We start from the raw sequence: 24,153 nt of genomic DNA, 5'->3' as shown, positions 1-24,153 counted from the left end.
GAATAAATATGCTATAAAAAAGGCAAAATCTAATTTTTTAAGTAAATTTGAGTAACTGTAAATGTTTCTTGATGTCAAGATTTATAGTGAAAGTTGTATTCTGTAGCAGTGAAACTGACAATTTTACATATATCTTATATAAATATTTTATATTAATTACACTATAAAATTAGAATTATTACTATTAAAACCTACATATTATTACTAGTAAAAGTTCTGTTGTAATTAGTAATAGACTCATTAATTCTACTGTTAAAAATCTTTCTTAATGTCAACGATTTTAAAATTTTACTGCTTGCAATTATATTTCTAGTGGTGCATTTTAATCATCAATTCCTTCTAGTTATGTTATGTTCACATATTAAAAATAAAAGTACTTTTATTAAATTAAATTCAAAATTATTTCTAGAAAATGTGCCTATAAGAAAACAATGATTAAATTTAGATTTTAGTAGTAAAAAAAAGTTTAGGCTATGTGACAGAAAATAAACTTTCACCCCTGACAGCTGAATTTCCACCCATTAAAAATGCTATTCCTAAAGAAAATGACGTCACTGTCCCGTTCACGCTGAGGCGCTGATGACGCAGGCGGCGAGTTAAAGAGGCGCGAGGGCGGTGTCGTGCCGGGGGTCCGGAGCGCGTGCGGGGTCCGGGACACAGCTCAGCTCAGCTCACTTCACTTTCCGCCTTGTGTGGAGAAAGTTCACCTCTGTAAAGAGCTCTGATTTCCATCTGCCACAGGTAAGACAACTTACTCAGACCTAACGCGGGTTTTTAAATATATATATATATAATAAAATACTCTGAAGTGTTTGCTCAGCTGAGGCTCGCGCTGTTTTCACCCAGACACAAACTTCTGCTCTGTAGTTCATTCATTCGCGGCACACTGTTCCTGGAGTCGCCCAACACCTCAAACTTCGGTTTATCAGAGACTTGAACGGGAACGTGTCCGTCATCAGACACCAACAAAATCCTGAAGAAAACTAAAAGTAATAAGTTGACTTTTTCAGTCGCGCGCGCTTTGTTTGTGTGGCGCCGGCGCGTGACACGTGGACGCGCTCCGGAAAACAGCCGCTTTTACTGCACAGTACAAGAGGAAAAGCGATGCGGCCAAATATATCATATCACGATACGTTTACGATTCACGGTATGTGTCACGATATTTAGCAAAACCTTAGCGACTTTTAGAAAACTTATAGATTATAAAGTGAGGTTTCAGTGGCTGAGAATACCGGTCAAAGAACAATAGTTTAACGTAGTTTATCCCAGACTTCAGAATCAGCAAGTTTAACGAAATTTGTATAACTGTAATATCATAAAAGAGAGAGTTATGTATGCTCTGTACCATATGTTCAGTACGGAGTGGGATTCACATTCTCCCTACATAAGTGCACTACTGCTTCATAATGACTTCTCTACCCTACATAGGGCACTACATAGGGCACTACATAGGGCACTACATATGACATCAAGTAATGTGTTCCTCTTCCTACATTTGGCCATAATTTCAAATTCCTGCTTCTTATAGTGCACCTAGTACTTGCAGTAGTACCTGAGTCATCAATAGTGGACAGCTGAAGATTGGGGGAAAATGTCACCTCGTCTTTTTCGAGTCTTCATCTGTCCATTTTTGGTGAGTCTGTGCCCAGTGTAGCCTTACATTCCGGTTCTTGGCTGAGAGGATTGGAACCTGATATGGTCTTCTGCTGTTGTAGCCCATCTGCATCAAAGCCTGACGTGTTGTACATTCTGCGATGTTCTTCTGCTCACCACGGTTGTACAGAGTGATCATTTGAGTTACCATAGCCTTCCAGCCAGCTTGAACCAGTCTGGTCATTCTCCTCCTACCTCCTATCTCCTCAACACGACTCTCACTGGATGTTTGTAGTTTTTGCACCATTCCATGTAAACTCTAGAGACTGTTGTGCTTGAAACTCCCAGGAGGTCAACAGCTTCTGAAATTCTCCAGTATTTCTCCAGCTATCTGAGATGCTTCCTATAGCATTCATTCATTCATTTTCAGTAAGAGGTTTCTCCTGGTCAGGATTGTGGGGGATCCAGAGCCAATCCCAGGAGCACAGGGTACAATACATGCTAAATGGGATGCCGGGGATCGCAGGGCACCATGCACACACACATTCATGCACTCATTCACATCCAAAGGGCAATTCAGCGTAGCCAATCCACCTACTGGCATGTTTTTTGGGAAATGGGAGGAAACCGGAGAACCTGGGGGGGAACCCACACAGACATGGGGAGAACATTCAAAACTCCACACAGACAGCAATCTGGGCTCAGGATCGAATCCAGGACCCTGGAGCTTTGAGGCAGCAACACTACCCTACCTAACTGCGCTACAAAACATTGAGTGTCCAATAGAGAGCTAACAGGGATTCAATTTCCTGCTCACTTTGTAAATGCACTATACAAGGTATTACATATTGTCTTCTACACACTAGATAGTGTGCTGTGTGCTTAACATAACACTATACTATCTTGTATAAGTGCACTACACTGAGTTAATGGCTTCTACATGTCTACTACATGTCTAATAGTGAGCCGTTTGTGATTCAGCCTACGTTTCAGGAAGAGCTCAGTGTAAGTGCAGCTGTAGACCGTAAACATTAATAGAGGAGGAAGCAGAGAGGGGGAGAGTGGCTGGGAGAGAGGCAGAGTAGCAGACGTGTCTGATCATGCAGTGCTGAAGTTGATGCCAGTTTGGTATCAGTCCGATGTTTTGCTGTGAGGGTGTGTGTGTTGTTGTAAAACTGGATGTGGGCTGAAAAATCTCACCTAGGAAATATGGTCATTAGCTTATCAGCAAGTTCATATTGCAACAAGCCCACTGCTTCGTTCTTCAGATATTCGACAATGTAGTTTTGGACTTAAGACCTGTCCCTCTTCTTCTCATCACTGGTCCTGTTCTTCTCTCATCCTTTGTCTCTTCATTTCTTGAAAACCATCCATTATTGAGAATTCTTCACACTTCATTTAGGGGTCATGGAACAGGGAGCAGCATGGTGGTGCAGCAGTTAGCGTTGCTTCCTCACAGCTCCAGGTTGCCCGTTCAATCCTGAGCTCATTATCTTATGTTCTCCCTGCGTTATGCTAAACTGCCCCTAGGTGTGAACAGGTGTGTGCATGGTTCCTTGCGATGGACTGGCATCCTATTTAGGGTGTGTCTTTGGCTTGCACCCAGGATGCTGGATCCACTGTGACCCTGACCAGCATAAAGCGGTTACTAAAGATGAACAAATGAATGGATAGACAGCCATTTCACTCATTCTCCCCCTTCTTTGTTTGGCCTCCCGTTTCCTCACTCTTTCTCTCACTATATCTCTCAGTTCTCAGTTCTATATCACTCTCTCTCATTCTCTCCAGTTTTACTTCCGAAGTCATCAGTCCCCAATCCACACTGTTTTATTGGACTGGCAGTGTATATTATATATATATGCAGATATTTGCATATTTTCCCTCGGAGCTGAGGTCTTACTGCCGTTTGTAAGCAGAACAAGGTTCAGACATGTTATGGGTGGAAACTCTGTAATAGTGACAATGTTAGAACACTTAGTGATGAAAAGACTTGTACTCACCTTTCTGGAATGTTCATGTCATGTGTGGTAAGAACAGATTGCCAAAAGGGTGCGGCTCTGTACCACAAAAAACGTAAAACCTGCATGTGTACTTTTGCTAGGCTTTTGTTGATATTTGCAGAAAAATAAAGAAGGAAACTACAAAAGTTCATGATTGGAAATTTTGGAAACTAACTATTCTTAGTCCATATGGAGATAGCCATACTAGCTTTTCATGTTTTTTTTTCAACTGTGAGAAAGGAAACCTACTTATAGTCCTTTCCTAAGTGAAATGTTTTTACCATTAGTGCAAGATTTCCATTTTTTTGAGCAGACCAGAAGTTCTCAAAGCTCACGCCATAATCCCATTGCTCTTGAATTCTTTTCATTCTGGCCAACCTCAAGAGTATTTTAAAACATGTGATAATGAATGGCGTTGTATAAATATCACCTATTTTCATAATGCAGCTTATGCGTAATGCATAATCCAAATAATCTTAGTGAAGTCAGTTTCCGGGTACTTTCAAGCCTGATTCAGAAGCTTTTCGGTGTTTGGTTAACACATGCTTCCTCCAAGACACGTGAAGCCAGCCAAGTGCTGTATGCTGCTCATGCTGCATGACAGAGCAACGTAACACATGGAGGAAAGTGCTGTCTGCCCTCTTTCTCATACATAAGTGCACAGACACCTGTGATTGGCACAGAAACCCATGATCTGACAGGGGAGAGAGACAGTATGCCAGTCGTCCCACCCAGATAGCATGGCCAGGGACGGCTGTGGCATCAGCGCGATTCGAACCTGCGATCTTGTGATGATATTTTTTTGTTGCGCCAATTAAGAGCCTTATGCAACGTAGCCTTTACTGAAATGCATACACATTCACACCCACATTCACTCACTCCCATGTGTTTTGGGAGGTGGGACGAAACCAGAGAACCCAGAGGAAACCCATGTGCAAACTGGAGAACATGTGAAACTTCACACAGACAGTAATCCAAGTTCAAGATTGAACTGGTGACTCTGGAGCTGTTAGGTGTCAACGCTTCCCATTGTACCACTGCAGCATTTCAAATTTGTCCAAAATAGTAAAGCTTTTAAAACAGCTTTCAGAGTGTAGCATTATTTTTGTCCCCTACTATCATTATGATTAATGCCCTGTATTCTGGTAATGATTGTTATTGAGACACCTGGCAGTGTTTGTGTCGACTGAGGAGATCAGTGAATCATTTTATCTGTCTGACACCCACCTAGCAGCTGTTAGTCTGCAGCACCTGGAATGAAACCAGTGCAGAAAATGAATTCAAACAGTTATGTTTTTTAGTGCTACCTCGGATTATCCGGCATGTGAGTCAGAGATTGATTGATTAAACCTGTAATGAGTGTATCCTATGGTGAGGTGATGTGAATCAGCAGAAGGCTTCAGGTGCTGCACGGGCTGTGGTGTCCTCTCTCAACTCCACCTCTGGCTTTTTACAGCAACTCATAAAGACGGGAGAAAAGCAGGAGGTTATTACTACACAGGAAGTCCCACAGTCATCCCACTGACATCTAGGTGTTGTCTACGTAAGAGTTCAAAGCTCTCCAGTTTAATGCAAAAAGGCTCGTTCTAGCATCCTAAACAGGGTTCTTCTGGTTGTCTCTCTGGGGAACTCACAACAGAAAAGCTTACAAGATTACAAGGAGAACCCCCTTAGAACGATACGAGTGTGTAAACCATCCAGAGATTAAGGAAAATAATCAGCAACAGGGTGGTGTGATGTGGCCCAACATGAAGCGGAGTTACTGTTACCAACCAGAAGCTGATTATTTTCCTATAACAGCATTATAGTTTTATTGCTCTTACACCACAGCAATTTTATTGAAAAAAAGACACTTTTTATCCATTTCTAATTCCATATAATGTTAATGTCCAAGAAACAAGTTAGTTGTCTCCCCGTGATAGAAAACTTAAAGTTACAGTGTTACCTATGACTGTTACAGCACGCTGACACTGGAGACTCCTTCCAAACAATGATAAAGAAACATCTCCTCACAGAAGACTTCACCATATGAAGAATTACACACTTTTTTTTATTATTCACTTATGTGGCGCATCCCCCATACAAATTCCTGTGTAAGTTGTTACTATAGCAACGTTTTTCCTCACTCTGACGAAAAACAACACCCTGGTGCTTAAGAGGTTATTCATGACTGTTCGGAGACACAATCACTTGAAGATGGTATTGTTAGAAGTAGCTAACATTAATAGCTTCTGCAGTGTGAGAAAGAATTTGCTGATAAATGTGATAACCTGTTTATCAGGCAGTGCGTGTTGATGTTTGTACTCAAATTAATTAAAGTTGCAAATATTGTAAAGGCAGACACTTTTTTTTTTAAAGTGTTTTTTTTTCCCTGAGCACCTATATTTCTCCGTCTTGTCAGTATAGACAGGTGCTGTGTTTTGTGTCCGGCTCCTTGACGGATGCGGCAAATTCTTCGTCTTTTCTTCGGTAATGTGCCTGAATTCATTTATCGGCAGGTTGAGTAATAGCTCCTGTCCCTCAGTCTTCTTTTGTGTAGCCAGTGAGCGAGAGAGGCACACAATAGTGCCTGTCTGCCACACACAAAGGCCTTCATGAAATTGTGTGTGTGCGAGCGTGAGAGAAAGGAAAGAATCCTCTCTTGTCAATGTTGTGTAATCATTTTCAGACACAAACTCTGAGGAGCTTTCATCTGGAGCTATTGTACCTCTTTGAACAGGAGAGACAGAAGACGGATAACTAAAAAAGCAAAGATTCACAAAAACCTCAGAAAAGAGACACTGCTAAAACACAGAGATGCCTGATTTTTTTTTCACTGATTGAAGATGACGGAGATTGTGATGGTTTTAGTTTAGTTCACTTCTTATGATGATGCAAGCCTTTAATTTGATTGTGTCCATGTTCCCTCATGTGAAAAATATTTGCACAATGAGCACAATTTAGACACTTAAAATAACGTATAAGAACAACTTCGTCTTAATTTTAAGCAATAATTAAGCAGTTCATTTGTAATGATGAGCACTGGCATGTATTTTATGTAAGGAATAAATCACTTTGTGGTGTGCTGTCTTGGGAAAATAATCAATGTGAAGTGATTTTGTGGAAAACATGTAAAACAAGTTAGTTTCTGTTTTCACTTATGTTGTAGCAGCTACTATCAGCCTGTTTTTCCTTTCTTGAAGTTAATAAAATGTACAGTTTTAACTTTAGTCTGTTACAAAGTGCTATCACTGGAGACTCCTTCCATAAATGCTAAATAAAAGAATAGGAGAATTAAAGAAAGAAGAAGTGAGAGACAGAGGACTTTGTGCAAGCTGCATTTTTTTTTTTTGTCTTATTAACTTTAAGAGAGAGAAAAAGAAAACCCGGTGAGGGAAAGACTGTTTATAGCTGCTATAACATGAGTGATAACAGGATCTAACTTGTTTTGTGGGCTGTCAACAAGATTAAATGCAACTATAAATGGATAATAAATAAATAAATAAATAAATAAATTTCTTCTTTATTATATCTGTACACTATTTTGATTATAAACAAGTTTAGGTATATATCACAATTTGATACTTTATTCATCACACAACTAACTCGACAGTAGCAGGGAGAGAGAGAGAGAGAGAGAGAGAGAGAGAAAGCGGTGTCAGGATTCAGTGGTGAAGGCTGAGCTACAGGAGCAGGGAGGTGACCCTTTTATTCCCCACTCCTCAGATGAGAAGGGTAGGAAGTGGGTGAGAGGTGAACACAGGGGGTGGGGTGATTTGAGGGTGTGTGTGTATATGTGTGTGCGTGTGTGTGTGTGTGTGTGGTTGAATACTAAGCGAAAGAGAGACAGTGAAAGGAGGGGGAACGAATGGCACAGCGAGGGTAAGAGAGAGAGGGAACACTACAGGCTTACAAATGGCAGCAGATGAGTGTTACACTGTTTAGGTCTCCTCATGGGACTGTGTGGACTGAGCTGACCCATTTCTCTCTCTCTCTCTCTCTCTCTCTCTCTCTCTCTCAAACACACACACACAAACACACAAACACACACACGTCACTTCTGTGTTACTCTAGCTAAATCATGCTAAACCTACCCATACACTATGTAAACATTAACCTTAACCTCAGCACTTATAAGGAAATATGCAAAGATTCTTTGCATTGCGTTGCATTGTTGTGTAAACTCATTTAGTTGTGTGCACCAGGCACACTGCATGTGTGTCTCCATGACAGACACCTTTGATCTCCACAAAGGTCTAAAACACATGCGCACACACACACACAGACATGTGTACATTGGGGTTGTGGTCGGTCACTGGAGGATCTAGTCATTGGCACAAACACAGAAAGTTTATGGAGTGATGCTGGAACCTCCCACTCACCCCATCATACCACCAAGTCTGTCTCTCTCTCTATCTCCCTCTCTCTCTGTCTTTCTGTCTGTCTGTCTTTCCCTCTCTGTCTTTGTCTTCCTCTCTCTCTCTCTCCTTTCCATTCTCTCTCCTTCATTCTCTCTATCCATCTTTCTCTTTCACATGTCCTCTCTCACTCTCACTCTCTATTTATCTCTCTCTCCCTGTTTCCTTTCTTTCTTTCTTTCTTTCTTTCATTATTTATTTATTTCTTTCTACCGTGGTCTCTGTCTAACTCTCTCTCTCTCAGTCTCTCTCTCTCTCTCGTTAATTGTTTCCTCACTTCCACTTTGCTTCTTGTCCTTCCTGGCACGATCCATTGACATGTCAGCATGAACTCGGACTGTGTTTGTGTGTGTGTGTGTGTGTGAGAGAATGTGTGGGTTCTCTGTCGGCCCAAAACTGGCCGAGAGTAACCCAAACGCCTGTTCTGATTCAGCCAATCAGCATCAGCTCCTCAGAGCAATCTAACAGGGCTGGGAGAACTGCAGCCGTCTGTCTGAGGCCTGAGCTTATTGGTCAAGTTATAACAGTATATAAAAGGCTAACATCCGTCTCATGGGAAAAGAAAAACAGCTTTTAAAGGAATACTCTTTAATTAATCTGGAAGTGACCATAGAGGACAATTTCAACACATTTCTGTGTCAGGAGAAAGAACCGGAAAACACACTTCTAAAGTGGATGGTATAGCAGTGCTATCTCTAAAAGGACAAATTCTACAGATAATCCATTTCTACAAGTTGTGTACAGGGTCATTAATATGCAGCATCACATTAATGACACTCAGTTTAGTTACACAGGTCTGGCCTGAATATTAATAAACGAGATAACTGAAGTGTGTCCTTATTAAAATGTTTCCGAAAGTTGTTTACAGATGATTGACAGTTGTGCATGTATAATGTGAGAGACACGTACTGGTTATGTGTTAGATCTATAAGTTCAGTAAATCACTGATGTAACTGATGACAAAGCTTACATGTACCTGTAGTTATACTTTTTAATGTGTTTAAGTTTTAATGTGTATTGTTAAGTTGTATGCAATAATTCAAGAAATAATGTTGTATTATCTTTTAAATGAATGCCTAGTAGCTTTAATTAATAAGGAATATTTTTTACTTTACACAAAATGAACATCCAGTGATGCAATACTCAATCCAAATGAAGGGCAAATCATGAAAGAATAAATCATGAACAAGGCAAGGGTCAAATACAGAAAGAACAATCACTAAGATAAATGGCTCATAACTTACACAAACAGGAATGTTGGCAAGACTTCACCTTACCTGAACGCGCAACTTTGCTTTATTTAGTGTGTAAACTGAAAGTAGTGTAGAAAAAGTGGTTCGTAGTCAGAGGAGAGGGCCCTCTGCTGGTGTGGAGGTGTAATGTCACAGGTGGATCAGGAAGGTGCAAACTGACATTACACATATTTTCTCTTCTTAAAATTAACTATGAATTTAATATATGATGACGTGTACTTTAAAAATGTCAAGACCTCCACTTTAAATACAAGGTTTTAAATGGTATCAAACCAAGACTGTGGTGCTTTTTTCCACCATCACTACTGATCAGTATCAGTTAGTGAATATAGCCTGGTGTAAAAAGTATCTGTGCCTTTTACCTCCTATAAACAAAAGGTATGAGTGCAAACACATCATCAGATTCTGTTGGTGTGAGTTTTATTCCACTTTCCAAATATCTGGCAATGATGAACTCAAAATCTACTTGAATCATATCTACCCCCTTACAGACAATCTTCTACCTGCTAACTGTAAGTAAGGGAGTGAGTTAAATGTGTCCTCTCTGAGATGTTTTACATCAAAAAGAAGTTATTTGTTGCTCTGGGATTCACAAAACCTTCGGTGGAATCAAACATTTCTGGATACACAGTATAACTTACCCTCTCTCTCTCTCTCTCTCTCTCTCTCTCTCTCTCTCCACTCAGCTATGCAGTTGCAGGAGTGGTTGCGTTCCTTTTGTCTCAGCAGTGGTGATTTTGGGAGCACTGAAGTAGCAGATCTCAGGAGTCTGCTTCCTGCCCTGGCGCTCTCTCCTCCTTCTCTCCTCGGGCTCGGAGCCGTGGCCTCGCTCACGGCATACTGGCTGGTGACCCGACCTCGCTCCATCCGGCCTCCATGTGACCTGAAGGCTCAGTCCATACCTGTGCAGGTAGCACTTCCTCATACTCACAGTGCAAAATAGACCAACACAACAACCGGCATCTTTCTCTGCTGCATTTGTGCCTCTTTCACTACCAACACTGCTGTTATTTTCGTTTAATTCTTAAGACTCACAAGGTTGCCATGACTGCATTGTAAAAGCAGCTCACACAAACAAAGTACTCCAAATCTGCAACTTCCAAATGCTATACGCTGCTTTTGTAAAAGTCTAACAGCACCAGCTAATTTCCTTATAAACTGCACAAATTGTACCTGAGACTACTAATTTTTTTTTAAAGCGAAGGATTGTCACACTAAATATTGACTTTGTTTTACTTATTACTGTTTACTGCTCTTCATAGTATTTTTTTTATGTAGAAGCATTTAATTTCATTATTTCTGAAGGCATCTTTGCTCTACAGCATTTCTTTGCATGTGCCTTAAGACTTTTGCACAGTACTGTAGTTCTTTATTTATTTGAAGTTTACCACCCCATAGACATATGATGTTAAATTAATAATGCTCTTAGTGTGTGTTATTTCTACTCAGTATTCATCATACTCAAACTGTCTGTAAAAATATAGAAAACAGATTAATCTCTTCACCCTTGTCCTCCAGCCACCCCTATAGTATATACTTTATATCTGTGGGAATCTGAATAATTATCAATTTAATTTTGTATTAGAGGGTTTAGCTTCAGGAATAGGTTCCAAATAGAATCCCTTTAGAGACTCTGATCTATTAACCATCCAAATGATCTCAAAATGAACATTTCATTAGTGCATGCACTGCTACTTTTGAGTTATTATATACAGATACTGACCTGTGTGTGTGTGTGTGTGTGTTTTCAGGGAGATGCCAGTTGCAGACGGTCCGCCTTGCTGAAGGATGATAATCTACTAGACTTCTACTATGAAGATACGAAGACAGTGTATGACATGTTTCAGAGAGGCCTGAGAATCGCAGGTAAGTGTGACAGAGAGCAGCACGGATGCAGTTTAAACACTACAAAAACAGCAGAGCTCATTTAGCCAGTGGGGTTGTAATAGTGCTCATCTCCTGTACTTAACTGCATCTTGCTAGAGGCTGCAGGAAATTGCACATCCCAGATGTCCATCTGGACAAACTGACTTGAGCTTTTTGCCCAAAAGCGTTCATAGGCAAGTTGTAAAAATGCATTATGTCTCCTAGAGAAAAGGGCTATAATTAGAGGCACCTTTACTTGAAGCTGTATTCATGTCTACATTCTGCATCCCCAGACATGATAAAAACAGACCAACACCACAAATAAATGAAGTTTCTGACAGAATAACTTGCAGGCAGATCTGTTCAGCACGAAAGCTGAAGTATTAGATCTTGCCTTAACCATGATGGATCTGGTTTCAGTGTGAAAGAAAAGAGGCCATTTGGCGGATGCTGAATGCAGCTAGTGAAGGTTTGGATTTCACTGGGTGACCTGGGAATGCTGTGTATGCACAGAGTCACTCTAAATGTGCAGCACTTGGACTGGGGTTTTCTGACACAATTACAGTACATTCAAGGAAGTATTTAGACTTGTGTTACAGCTTTACACTGAAATGGAACAGTAGTGTAAAAAAAAAATGAGGGGAAAAGGTGAAAAGGTGTGAATACTTTATGAATGCTGCTTGATAAAGTGTCCAGCTTCTGATATTGTGGTGTTTGGTAGGTGATGGGCCGTGCCTTGGCTTTAGGAAACCGGGAAAGCCGTACCAGTGGATCTCCTACACTGAGGTATGACTACAGCCTGTTAGGAAAATCTCAGAACTCTGTTATTAGGACTTGTAGCATATCCATGGAAAATACAGAAATGTAATAATTGCAGTTCTAAATAACTGCTCTTGATAATGAGTGTAAATTAGTTTTCGGCTATGCCTATATTCATACTTCGCTATCTGCTTTACTGTGTTAACACAAGTAGGAAAAATGAAGGACATGGATTTATACAGAACAATTATTCCTGGACTAGACTACTGAAAGCCTCAAGATCAGCATGAGATGTAACCATAACAGCAATCATATAATAATAGACAATTAATATGTACATTTTATTTAGTTATGAGGAAGTGAAATGTGTCCAAAGCCTCTGATTGTAAGATGCTGATATATGACCATCCTTGATGCTCCCAGAGAGCAGAAAATCAGCTTCAAGAATTTATATATATACCTCCACTTCTTCTGTTATTTTCTGCTATTAGGACCCATCATTGGGTGTTATGTCTTATGTAAGCTGTAACAGGTTCTTGTTTTTTCCTCACACACTGGATGGACTCACTGCACCTTGTTTTATACTAAACATTGTCATTTCCTGTCCTGCTGCAGGTCGCAGAAAGGGCACAGGTGCTGGGCTCCGGTCTGCTGGCCAAAGGATGCAAGCCTACTCCTAAACAGTTCGTCGGCATCTTTGCCCAGAACAGGCCAGAGGTACAACACACACACACTCACACCCTTCTTTTGACATAATGATTACTGTAGTTAATGTAGTTAATGCCTACACCTAAACCTCACCCCAATCCTAGCCTGCGTAATCAGAAGGAAATATTTTGACACTAGAAGCTTGAAGTAAAAACTCTGCATTGTTTTTGAGGACATTTGGTCCTTTGGATCCTAACAAAGGGCTAAATATGTACAAACAAACACACACACACACACACACACACACACTTACTTCTGAGGACCGACTGTCCATTGACGTAATTATTAGTGCAGCTAATTAATTCTATCCTACAACTAAATCTAACACTAACCTTAACCTCAGGGACCAAAAGGAAACTTGTTTACCATAGTGCAATTTATAGAAACACACGCACATCACTGTTATCATGAGTAATTGTACATGGTAGCAAGATTAACAGAAATCCAAGCATCTAAACTTGTCTTCGAAACATTTGCACAATACTCTGTTAAATAAGTAAGAGGAATAAGAACTGTGAGTTCACATGATGGACAGTTACTGTACTGACACTGCCACTGTCTCCCCCTGCTGCCTGCAGTGGGTTATTACAGAGTTGGCCTGCTACACCTTCTCCATGGCGTTAGTGCCTCTGTATGACACGCTGGGCCTGGAGGCCATGGTGCACATCCTCAACCTGGGTAAGTGAGTCTCACTGGATTTAACCTTCACGCTCACTACTGAGTGACAGACAACCAGGATTCTCTTTTGTTTCTGCTACTACATGGAAATGGTGCAAAAGCCCTTCACATGCTTAGGGATACCTATGACGACAAGTGTGTGTGTGTGGAATGCTAGGAGTGGAAAGTCATGTGATGAAAACTAATTATTATTATTATTCCTTGATGAAAATGGCCTGGACGTTGTATCAGTAATTTTGAAGAAGTTTTATAAACAATTACAGATTTTTATTAATTATTTTTCATGTTGATTAGCAAAACTGAGTGCATAGGTTCATGATAGAAAGTCATTTTTGATCATTATTCAGTGTTTTCTCAGATGTGTCATGTAGAACTGAACAGAATATAATATGAACAGAATATATGTGAGTTTATAAACTAGGGTCTGACCGATATAAAAAAAATGATTTTAAGAAATCTTCTATAAATGTGGAATGCATGGAAGAGATGAAAAATGAAACGCACACCATTTAGTTTAGTTTTAGCTAAATGTATAACTCACTAATCTTAAAAATAACTAAATAACATGAACTTTGATGCTGAACTCTCAAACAAGGGCAATTTTTTTTTGTTCTATAAACTTCCCTGTGCAGTAACTTTAAGTTGTTATCGCCCCCTTGTGGTCCATAGTGTGTTTGGTTTTATAAAATAGCATCTTATTCATGAATGTGGTTTTCCTCAAGAACATTGAAAGAGACACTGTTAAACAGAGTTGTGATAACACATGATATAGCTTAACACCAAGACATCAAAATGCTGAGACTAATTATGTAACTAAAGTTCAACATACCACCTTCTGTCTGTCTCTGTCTCTCTCTCTCTCTCTCTCTCTCTCTCTGTGTGTCCAGCGGAGATCTCTCTGGTGGTCTGTGATAAGGAGGAGAAGGCTGAGTCTCTGTTGGTGAATAAGGAGAATGGAGTGACTCCTACTCTGTCCTGCCTGGTGCTCTTTAACCCTGTGAGCACCGCCCTGGTGGAGAGAGGGAGGAACTGTGGTGTGGAGATTTTGCAGCTTGAACAGCTCATGGTCAGAATATAGTGGGAATTCGAAATGTTCTAAATGTCAGTCCATAATACAGACAAAAAAGGGAAGCATGTTCTGTTACTGCATTGTTATAGTAAAGATATGTGTGTTTTCCTGCAGGATGTGGGCAGGGACAATCTCCAGGCTCCAGTCGTAAGTGTCCTCTGAAATATCTTCTGAATTAAATGTGGTCCTATACTCCAAAAGTGTAGGGTGTTTAGAATATTTCAGGTTTGTTCCTAGCCATAATTCTAGCAACTAATTTCCTTTTGCATCCCAAATCAATTTGTAGTTTAATTTAATTCCTTTGGCAAAGATTTTTACCTGCACTACAGTATTACTGGTCCAGATTTGTATCCTGATGTATAGAAAACAATGTATACTACAAGAAAAAAAAATACAGCTTGCAGAATTTCCTGATGTGGCGACAAATAAAACATCGATCTTTAGCTAAACTCTGCATATAAACCTCATCACACACCCACAGTGTGTTCTCCATCAGTCACATCCACCTCATGTATGTCAGCTTAGGATAAATGAGTACTGTATGATCTCTTGTTCAGTCTTCAGTGAGACTGACACCATATTTTCTTCATCTGTTCACATTATTTGGAATAATAGCTGAAATTTATTTGTGTGTTTGTCATAGCCTCCTCAGCCTCAGGACCTGGCTGTGGTGTGTTTCACCAGTGGAACTACAGGTACAGTCCCTTTACCACTCCGATAGTCACTCCGGCTAAAGCTGGAAATACTATGAAGTGCCATTTAGCCATTATTCAAACCGTTTTATGTCACACATTCAGTTGAACCACTGTTTATAGGAAGGATGCGATGGAAGAGAAAACCACTTTCTCTGTTAACCCTCTCACTTCCCTTTAGGAAAGCCAAAAGGAGCCATGATCACGCATGGCAACATCACCTCCAATGCCTCCTCAGTCATTAAGATTCTGGAGGTCAGTCACACACACACACACACACACACACACACACACTTTCTTTTTTAGAAAAACGGCACCTTTGCAGGTTTTCATGCCATTAAGGCCTCCATCTTGATTTCTTCTTTGTCTATTGTATTTCTTCTCCATCTCTTAGACATCAGTATATTGCTAATGTTCAAATTTTGGGAGACAAATAACAAGCTGTGCAGATAAACATAAACCAGTTAGTTAGAGTTAGAAAAAACTGGCAACAGCGAGTCAGGAAGCAGGAGACTGGTGTTGATCTTCAGACTGAAGAACCCTAGGCATAAATCTGTCATGAAGAATGAAATAGAATGAACATAAAACTTCAGCAAATGATCACAGAGTCAGAGGCAAATAATTAAAAGCAAATAATTAAAGGCAAATATTTCCTTCATTAGCTTGCTAACTAGCCAGACATGTCCTAGACATAATAATGTGACATAATAAAATATTAAGATTTATATGATGGCGCTGTTGAATTCTCGATGAGACAAATACTAATCTGTACAAGTGCCAGAGTGGCCTAGACAAAATAACAAATAAGTGCATAAATAATAATGAAAATAAATTAAAGCACAGTAACTAATGCAAAAGGAAATCAGTGCAGAGAAAAGAAGTTATCCTAGATACACTATGGCATGCTACACTGTTCAACACCAAAGAAAAGTGTGCGCTTCCCTACAGATGTTTGTACATTTCGCCAATAAATTTAACCAAGAATCAGCTACGATCACAGAAAGAGGCCACTTGGCTGACATGGCCACCTCAGAGTGTCATTAAGCCTCTCTCATTTACTGTGATTCTGTGAACATTTTTTTGTGTCTTTTTCTGAATTGTGTTGTGATGTTCAAAAGTTGATTTTCTCACTGGAAACCAGCACACAGAAGTGTGGACAGCCAATCAGATTGCAACCTTAAATATTCTGAAGCTTGTGGCCAAAAAAGTGCACAAAAGATACGAGATGCTGTGTATCCTGTGAACATGGAGTCTGAGGCTGAGGCTGAGACTAGTGCACACACAGATGCTCTTCGTTACTTGGTGGCTTGACGTGAGGCAGCTCAGTGTGTAAATCTCAAATAGGGATGGAATTAAACCTAAATATCGGTGATGTCACATAACAGCATTAATGCAAAATGCACAGTGGGTTGTAGTGGGGGTGGTTTGTATCCTCTCCTACTTGTCTTTTTATTTCCGTCTCTGTTCATTAGTATCTGTTTATTTCCTGCGGGATGCATTACTGCTCTTCTCCCTCCGCCACTCTGTCTCTCGCTCTAGGCCTCTGAGAATTGTGTGGTAAATAAATGGTGTGTTCCATCACCCAGTAAATTCTAAACTCCTTCTTAAATCAGCAGTGTAGAAGACAAATTGCATATTTAACTGTCACTGTAAGTGCTGAATGGTCGAGTTAATTACCCACTTTAAATGTAATGCCTCAAATATTTCACGTGGCTGATGATCTGTGCCGGATTTCTGGTGGGTTACTAGAATTTTTCTTTTGCTTGCAGGGCTTTTTTGAGATTCGCCAGGAGGATGTGTCGATCTCATACCTGCCCCTCGCTCACATGTTTGAACGCATGATTCAGGTGACAGTCTCTGTTTTTCGTTAACCCCTGACTGTGTTTTTGCTGTAAATCTGATTTGCTCATATCCATCAGGTAGGAGGTCAAAGGTCATAATAAAGGCTTATAAAGCAGTAGATAAAGGAGACAGTCATAACTGTAGTGTAAAATAAGCTATACATTTATCATTGGAACAAAATATGAATTATATTACTTATTAGTTTTATTACTTTTTGTTATTACCTCCTTACAATCAACATGAGACAAAACCGCAAGGGTGTTATAAAGCCAACATCCATGAAAGAAAGTGTGTTTCATCTGCATAACTCATCACACTGATCCTTTACCTCCTTTCCTCCATTAATTGTTTCGTGCTTGTCTGTTTTCAGGTGTCTATGTTCTGTCATGGAGCAAGAGTGGGCTTCTATCAGGGGGACATCTCACTGCTCATGGACGACATTAAAACTCTGAAGCCCACCTTCTTCCCTGTGGTGCCCCGCCTACTCAACCGCATCTACGATAAGGTCTGTATCAGTCTACAAACATACACACTGTTAAAATGAGGAGCTCCAAGGCAATATGCATGAAGGTTGGCAGGTCTGCTAATGATTAAGCACCATCAAAATGTGATGGAACCCCACTTCTTTCTCTTTCAATTCAATACCAATGTCAGAGCGCTAATGATTGGTCGATATGTAATATTAACTGATCCAGCATTTGCCCCAATGTTGATAATCAGATTACATCAAATTTTAAACACGACTGATATGGCTTGAAATGATTCTGGATTATCATCATTTTATAATTTATATGAAGAGACACAAAACTTTAACTTGAGCAATGTGACATGCTGTTTCAGAGTAAGAGGGGTTGAGCTATTCTGGTGTGTGTGTGTGTGTGTGTGTGTGTGTGTGTGTAGATCCAGGGTTCGGTGACATCCGTGTTGAGGAGGGCCATCCTACACTACGCTGTGAGGAGGAAACAGGCCGAGCTGAGCAGTGGAATCGTCCGGAATGACAGTGTGTGGGACAGACTGGTCTTCAGCAAGATACAGGTACCTCTCACTGACACAGCAGTTAGTACTGACTCCTTCTCTACTCTTTACATTCACATTGCACACTGGATTTGAAATTAAAATATATATTTAAAAAGCTATAATTTGAGTCTATTTACATTGGGTAAATATATAGATATTCATCAGGCCCCTACCATTAAAACTATTACTATTATCTGTTAAAACCCAGCTTTCTAATTTCACATTTAATCACACTGTTATTATAATCATCATTGCTACACTGTGTAGGTTTTTTTTTTTTTTTTAAAGATTTTCTATTTGTTTGAGTTTGATTTCATTTAAATTTGGCTTTATTTTAAACCTTTTTTCCCTCCTCTTCTACTTCTTCCCCCCTTCTTTATCTCCTTCTTTTTCCTCTTCCTCTTCTTTTTTTATTTTAATCTTCTGCCTCTTCTTGTTCTTCCTTTACTACTTCTTCCTCCTCTTTGTCTTCCTCCTATGCTTCCTATTCTAGCCCTCATTCCTTTTCCTCCTCTTTCTCTGTTTCTTCCTCTCTTTCTTCTCCTTCCTCCTCCTCTTCTTCCTCTCCTTTATCTTCCAATTATTCCTTTTCTTCTTCCTCCTTTTTCCTCTTGTTCCTAGTTCTCATCTGGTCTTCCTTCTTTTTTTATCTTCCTCCTGTGTGTTCTCTTCTTTGCCTTCCTTTTCCTCCTCTTTGTCCTCTTTCCCTTCTTCCCTTTCTTCCTGTTCTTCGTCCTCAGTATTACTAAGGAATCACAGTCTTGCCTGTTCCTATTTCATGGGCTCACATGTTTAATTATCTTCACACCGAGGGATTATTTTAGTATAATGACCAGTGACTACATTGAATTTCTTGCTCATTCCTTTCCCTTGCTACAGAAATGTAGCTGTGTCAAGCATCCGGACTGAAGATGTTTTATCGGTCTGTTCATCTCATTAGAAAAGGGCTAAGACTGAGAACATTGTAGTGAATTAGAAGTAAAAACTTAAGTCATATCCAGTAGACATTAATGTTTGCTCTTTACAGATAACGTTTGGAATGTGTATAAGGCTAATACCTGCACTCTCTCTGTCTCTAGGCCAGTCTGGGAGGAAACCTGCGCTTCATCCTGACGGCTTCGGCTCCCATCTCGCCCACAGTGCTGTCCTTCCTCCGAGCTGCCCTCGGCTGCCTGGTCAGAGCACTCCTTAGAAAAAAAAACTCAACTAATATCATTTACTCTAATTATATTTCTCAAACAAGATTACACCATTCTGCACTAATAGAAGACAAAAAGTTTATAATTGAATTGAAAGCAGTAGGAACGGTAATGCATAAGTGTAAAATTAACACAAATGAGTTATGTGTTATCATTTAAATCAAATATATGGAGGAACAACACTGTGGGAAAAACGCAAATAAACAGAATATGGGTTCCCACGCATCCTGGAACACCTGGACTTTAATAGGCTGGTTTTCCAGTCAAGGGAAAATGAGAAAAATGGATGAAATGTCCTAGAATATTAGTGATGTCCTGGATAAGTGCAGAATTAGACTAATAGTTAGGCTATTTTTATTATATTTGCAGCAGTTCTTATGTATAAATCTACTTGGGCATGAACTGTTTTGCTGTTTACATCACATTCTCTGTAAGCAACAGCCGTCATGTGTATATACGTCAGGGAAAATGATTCTACAATGACTGTGAACCTCAAAAAAATTATTTTCTTCTCAGTTGTATAAAATATTTTCTAATATTGTGTTCTCTTTGACGTTTGCACCCTACTGTAGGTGGTTGAGTGAGAGATGTCATCTTAATGAACCTGCTTCACTCTGTGTGTGTGTGTGTGTGTGTGTGTGTAGATATTCGAGGGCTACGGTCAGACTGAGTGCACGGCTGGGTGTACATTCTCTATGCCTGGAGACTGGAGTGCAGGTAATACATTCCTCATGAGGAGATAATGATGGCCTCCAGTCAGTAAAATCTATACAGGAAGGTCGACTGGGTCTCCCTGTATGTGTAATCCAGACAAGTTTGATTTGTTCAAAGAAACACAATTTTCCTCAAAATGAATTCGATCAGCCAAGTTTGGCGTAATTAGTTGTTTAGTTTGGCACTGGAGCTGATACTAATGTAGGTACCAAGTAAATGGAAGCTAATAGCAACCAGTTTAGTATCTTATATCTACTTCATCATACACTCACCTCAGAAGATATCGTTTGTCTCAGGAACAACATCTGAAGTTACAGTGTTCCATAAAATGGCAGAATACATCTGATCATTTCAATTAAACTGGAAATGTATTAGTATTTAAATTACTTCCAACATATTCCTCCTTAAAACTAAAGGCCACACCTACCAGAGATGAACCCCAGACAACGTTCTGTGGAATTTTTTTATTTTTATTATTATATTCAAGATGGCCGCTAGTGCGCTTTACTGCTTCTAGAGTCAAGATGGCCGCTCTCTGATGTACTTCTAGCAATTTGTTTTTAATCAGTAACAGTGTGAGAAACCACATAAACAAATCTGTGAGAAAGCAAACAACTTGACATGGTTTGAGGGTGAGTGTGTGATTATTTACACACAGTATCCACATTAATAATTCTTAGCCACATTAGTTAAGCCCCGATTGACTACATTTAGGATAATTGTGTAAATTTCATTGTTGAAATGCTGAACTTTGTGTCTCAGGCCACGTTGGTGCTCCTCTTCCTTGCTCCATGGTGAAACTGACTGACATTCCAGACATGAACTATTATGCCAAGAGTGGACAGGGAGAGGTAACACACATTATTCATTATTATTCATTAAGTGGATCTTAATGAAAGTAGAGGACATAGAAATAGAGGAGATTAAATGTATGCTAATCTGCCGGATACCAATGTTTAGTGCTATTTTGTGTGTGTGTGTGTGTGTGTGTGTTAGATCTGTATCCGGGGACCCAGTGTATTTCAGGGTTACCTGAGGGACAAGGAGAGGACGGCCGAGGCTCTGGACAGTGATGGCTGGCTGCACACGGGGGATGTGGGACAGTGGCTGCCGGTGAGTGAAAGACTCGCACACACTTCAAAACACACAGCAGCTTAATGAGGGAAAAATACAGTCAGGTCCAAAAGTATGGCCACTCCCCTGAGTGGACTGTTTTCATTTCATCATTTATTAAAGACTAATCCAGGCTTCATACAGACATTATAACCTGGTTGAGAGATTTCTGGAAGGAAAAATCAACAGATGTACAATACATATTAAATGACATCCTTTACTTACACGCTTAGAAACAGAAAGGGCTCGTTTCCTGGTTTTCCATCACTAAACTGAATAAAAAACAAACTCACTTGAAACCTTGTAATGAGTTTGAATCAGTTTACACATCATTCAGGAATATGTGATTTTAAAATTAGGCAAATCATGCTTTACAGTTTTATATTAAGTTGAAATATATCTGCTCATTCTGTTTCTACAGCATTTCCTCTTGATTTTCCTCAAAATGTTTTTGCTCTTTGTGCAATTAATTAAATTAAACTGAACATAGACATCTATATTAGCATATAAAATATATTATTATTATTATTATTGGATTATAATAAATAACACTAGTAAGACGCAGAAGGTTCTTGTTTTAAAATAGGTTCTTGCAACTAAAATAGTTTATTATATTACATAAATAATGAATAAATTGTATTATATAAAAAGTAATAAGTAATAAAAAAATTACAAAGCCTTATGTTATGCCTTATTATCACTACTGCTGTCAATCAGTGGGAACAATATTTTTTTTTTTTTAGATTCAGATATGAATAGAGATTTAAATAATAAATGTAAAATTTTTAAATAGGTTTTCATGATTGAGGCACTACGTCTAAGTACTGAACTCTGATTTCTGGATCTTACAGTAATAAGGTGCCCTAAATGTATTATTTGGATGCAATAATGAAAAAGCCACATCCTTTGTGTGTGTGTTAGAACGGGACTCTTCGCATCATCGACAGAAAGAAGAATATCTTTAAACTGTCTCAGGGAGAATACATCGCTCCAGAGAAGATTGAGAATGTCTACATGCGCTGTGTACCTGTGCTGCAGGTGTTTGTGCATGGAGACAGTCTACAGGTAATCACACACACACACACACACACATACATTAATAAAATTACTCTGCATACTGATATATACCATGGAGTCAGCTACAGTGAGTTTGGACTCTTCATTTACTAAAGTCTTGTGTGTGTTTCAGTCTTATTTGATAGGTATCGTGGTCCCAGACCCAGAAGTGTTTGTGAACTGGGCCAAAGAGAGAGGAATTGTGGGATCGTATGAAGAGCTCTGTCAGAATCCTGTGAGTTATAATATCTGGGTGTTTGTGTGTGTATTTTTGTAATATATGTTCTTCATATTGACCATACACAGATATAATTAAAGTTTAGAGGTGCTGTAGCAGTGTGCTGTTTGTCTGTTTACTGCAGGACGTGAAGAAAGCCGTGCTGGAGGACATGACTGCAGTGGGGAAGGAAGGAGGACTGAAGTCTTTTGAGCAGGTGCAACACACACACACACACACACACACACACACACACACACACACACACACACTGCAGGTGCAACATACACACACACAGGCTTTCTCGTTTCCTGACAACGTGGCAAATTGCATTTTTTTAAGTTATGAACTTCAGGCTTGTGAGGGAACGACTGTTTATAGCTAATATGACATATAACAGGAACTAACTTGTCTCTTGGTCTCTTGTCTTTACACAACATAAAATTTATTAAAAGCACAGTATGCTTTATTCAGGCTCCAGGAACATTAATGTACGACTAACGGAAGGCAAAGTGAAGATAAAGGGACACACACCAACCTCATGTCTCCGTCATCATTTCTTTTCCAGGTGAAGGATTTGTATCTGCACCCTGAGATGTTCAGCATCAGTAATGGCCTCCTCACTCCCACCCTGAAAAGCAAACGAGTGGACCTGCGCCGCGTCTTCAGCGAGCAGATCACACACATGTACAGCAAATCAGCCATGTAGAGACTCAGGACAGGCTTCTGAATTTTGTTATTAACAGTTTTAGCTAACTGTAGAATCCTTGCTGAACTGGAAATGCTCTACTGATCATAAGCTAGATAATGCACAGGACACACGCCAGGGATGCACACAGTCAATAAACACTGCTGCGATCAAACTTCTGACGTTTATAACTAATTGTGTATATAACAGATCACAAAGAACAGGTGAGGAAGCAACAAAGCTTGTTTGAAGGATAAACAGCGTAGGGATTCTAACTGCTTTTAACCCATGTGTGACTTTTTTTCATATTTACAATCATGCACCAATTCCTCAGGTCACTTTGACCATTGACTCTGACCAAACGCTCATCTTTTGGCCTGCTGGAAATCAGTAGAGCGTAAAGACTCAGACGCTATTTCATTCATCCGTCCGCTACAAGAAGAAAAAGATGACGTCCATTTCCTGCTGCTGTAATGGATCATGTTTGTTAAATAGTTCTTAATTGCTAATAGCTCTTGATCACATTCTGTGTTTTTTAGTTAAAAGCAGAGAGGTCGCACGTTCATGGCTTAATCTGTGGAACGTGCGATATGGACAATGGTAATTTCTCACATTAGGAACATAAACGTAATTTATGCAGTGTGTATTATAAAACAAACATGTGAACTGTAAATGTGGACATTTTTTGAGCTGTACATATTGAGAATTAAACCTTCAGATTATGAAATATTCCACTAATTCCAACCAGGGTAGAGATGTACTGTATTTTATATTGTCTCTTATGAAGCAGATGAATAAAGATAATACATTTTAATAGTGTCGTCTTGTGTTAGTCAAGATGTCTGCTGCCTTTTTGGGATAAAGAGGGGTCACAGATATTGATAGAAAACCTTATAATGCTTATACACAGCATTCTTGATTCTGATTGGTTAGAAGGTGTTGATTAATTTTCCATATCATCAAAGTACAGGGTTTTTTTTAATTAATACGATCATTTTAATACATTCACGTTTCTACAGTAACAGCTTACACTGGGATTTGTTTGGTGGACGCTCCAGAATTGATTAAAAAATGTGTATAACTGTTGATATGGTGAAGTTTTCTGCGAGGAGCCATTTATGTAACATTTAAGGAAGGAGCCTCCAGTGTCAGTGCACTGTAACAGTCACAGGTAAAGTTTTTCGCATGTGAAAGTCTTCAGGACAGAGGACATTACGCTTTCCAGTTTCTCAGTAACATAAGCTGTGTTTTGTCTTCGAGAAAAAAAAGAGGCTGGTGAGGGAATGATGATT

The 24,153-nt window shown here is 39.5% G+C and overlaps 1 protein-coding gene across 1 annotated transcript; it reads left to right on the top strand.

Annotated features, from left to right (window-relative positions):
- Positions 1-600: 600 nt before the first annotated feature.
- acsl2 (acyl-CoA synthetase long chain family member 2) lies at positions 601-23,675 on the top strand. The gene is made up of 21 exons (XM_026925662.3): positions 601-741; positions 9,930-10,153; positions 10,995-11,109; positions 11,831-11,895; positions 12,484-12,585; positions 13,155-13,254; positions 14,142-14,320; positions 14,438-14,470; positions 14,967-15,018; positions 15,197-15,270; positions 16,785-16,862; positions 17,228-17,362; positions 17,758-17,892; positions 18,954-19,049; positions 19,718-19,790; positions 20,550-20,638; positions 20,784-20,900; positions 21,822-21,965; positions 22,090-22,191; positions 22,319-22,390; positions 22,742-23,675. Exons 2-21 carry the CDS (start codon positions 9,932-9,934, stop codon positions 22,880-22,882), a joined length of 2,124 nt encoding a protein of 707 aa, XP_026781463.3. The 5' UTR covers positions 601-741; positions 9,930-9,931; the 3' UTR covers positions 22,883-23,675.
- The last annotated feature ends 478 nt before the right edge of the window (positions 23,676-24,153 follow it).

The sequence above is a fragment of the Pangasianodon hypophthalmus genome, chromosome 8 (genome assembly GCF_027358585.1).
Source record: "Pangasianodon hypophthalmus isolate fPanHyp1 chromosome 8, fPanHyp1.pri, whole genome shotgun sequence".
NCBI lineage: Eukaryota > Metazoa > Chordata > Actinopteri > Siluriformes > Pangasiidae > Pangasianodon > Pangasianodon hypophthalmus.
Note: the sequence above shows the minus strand (reverse complement) of the source record. Positions and strands in the feature narration are given on the sequence as shown.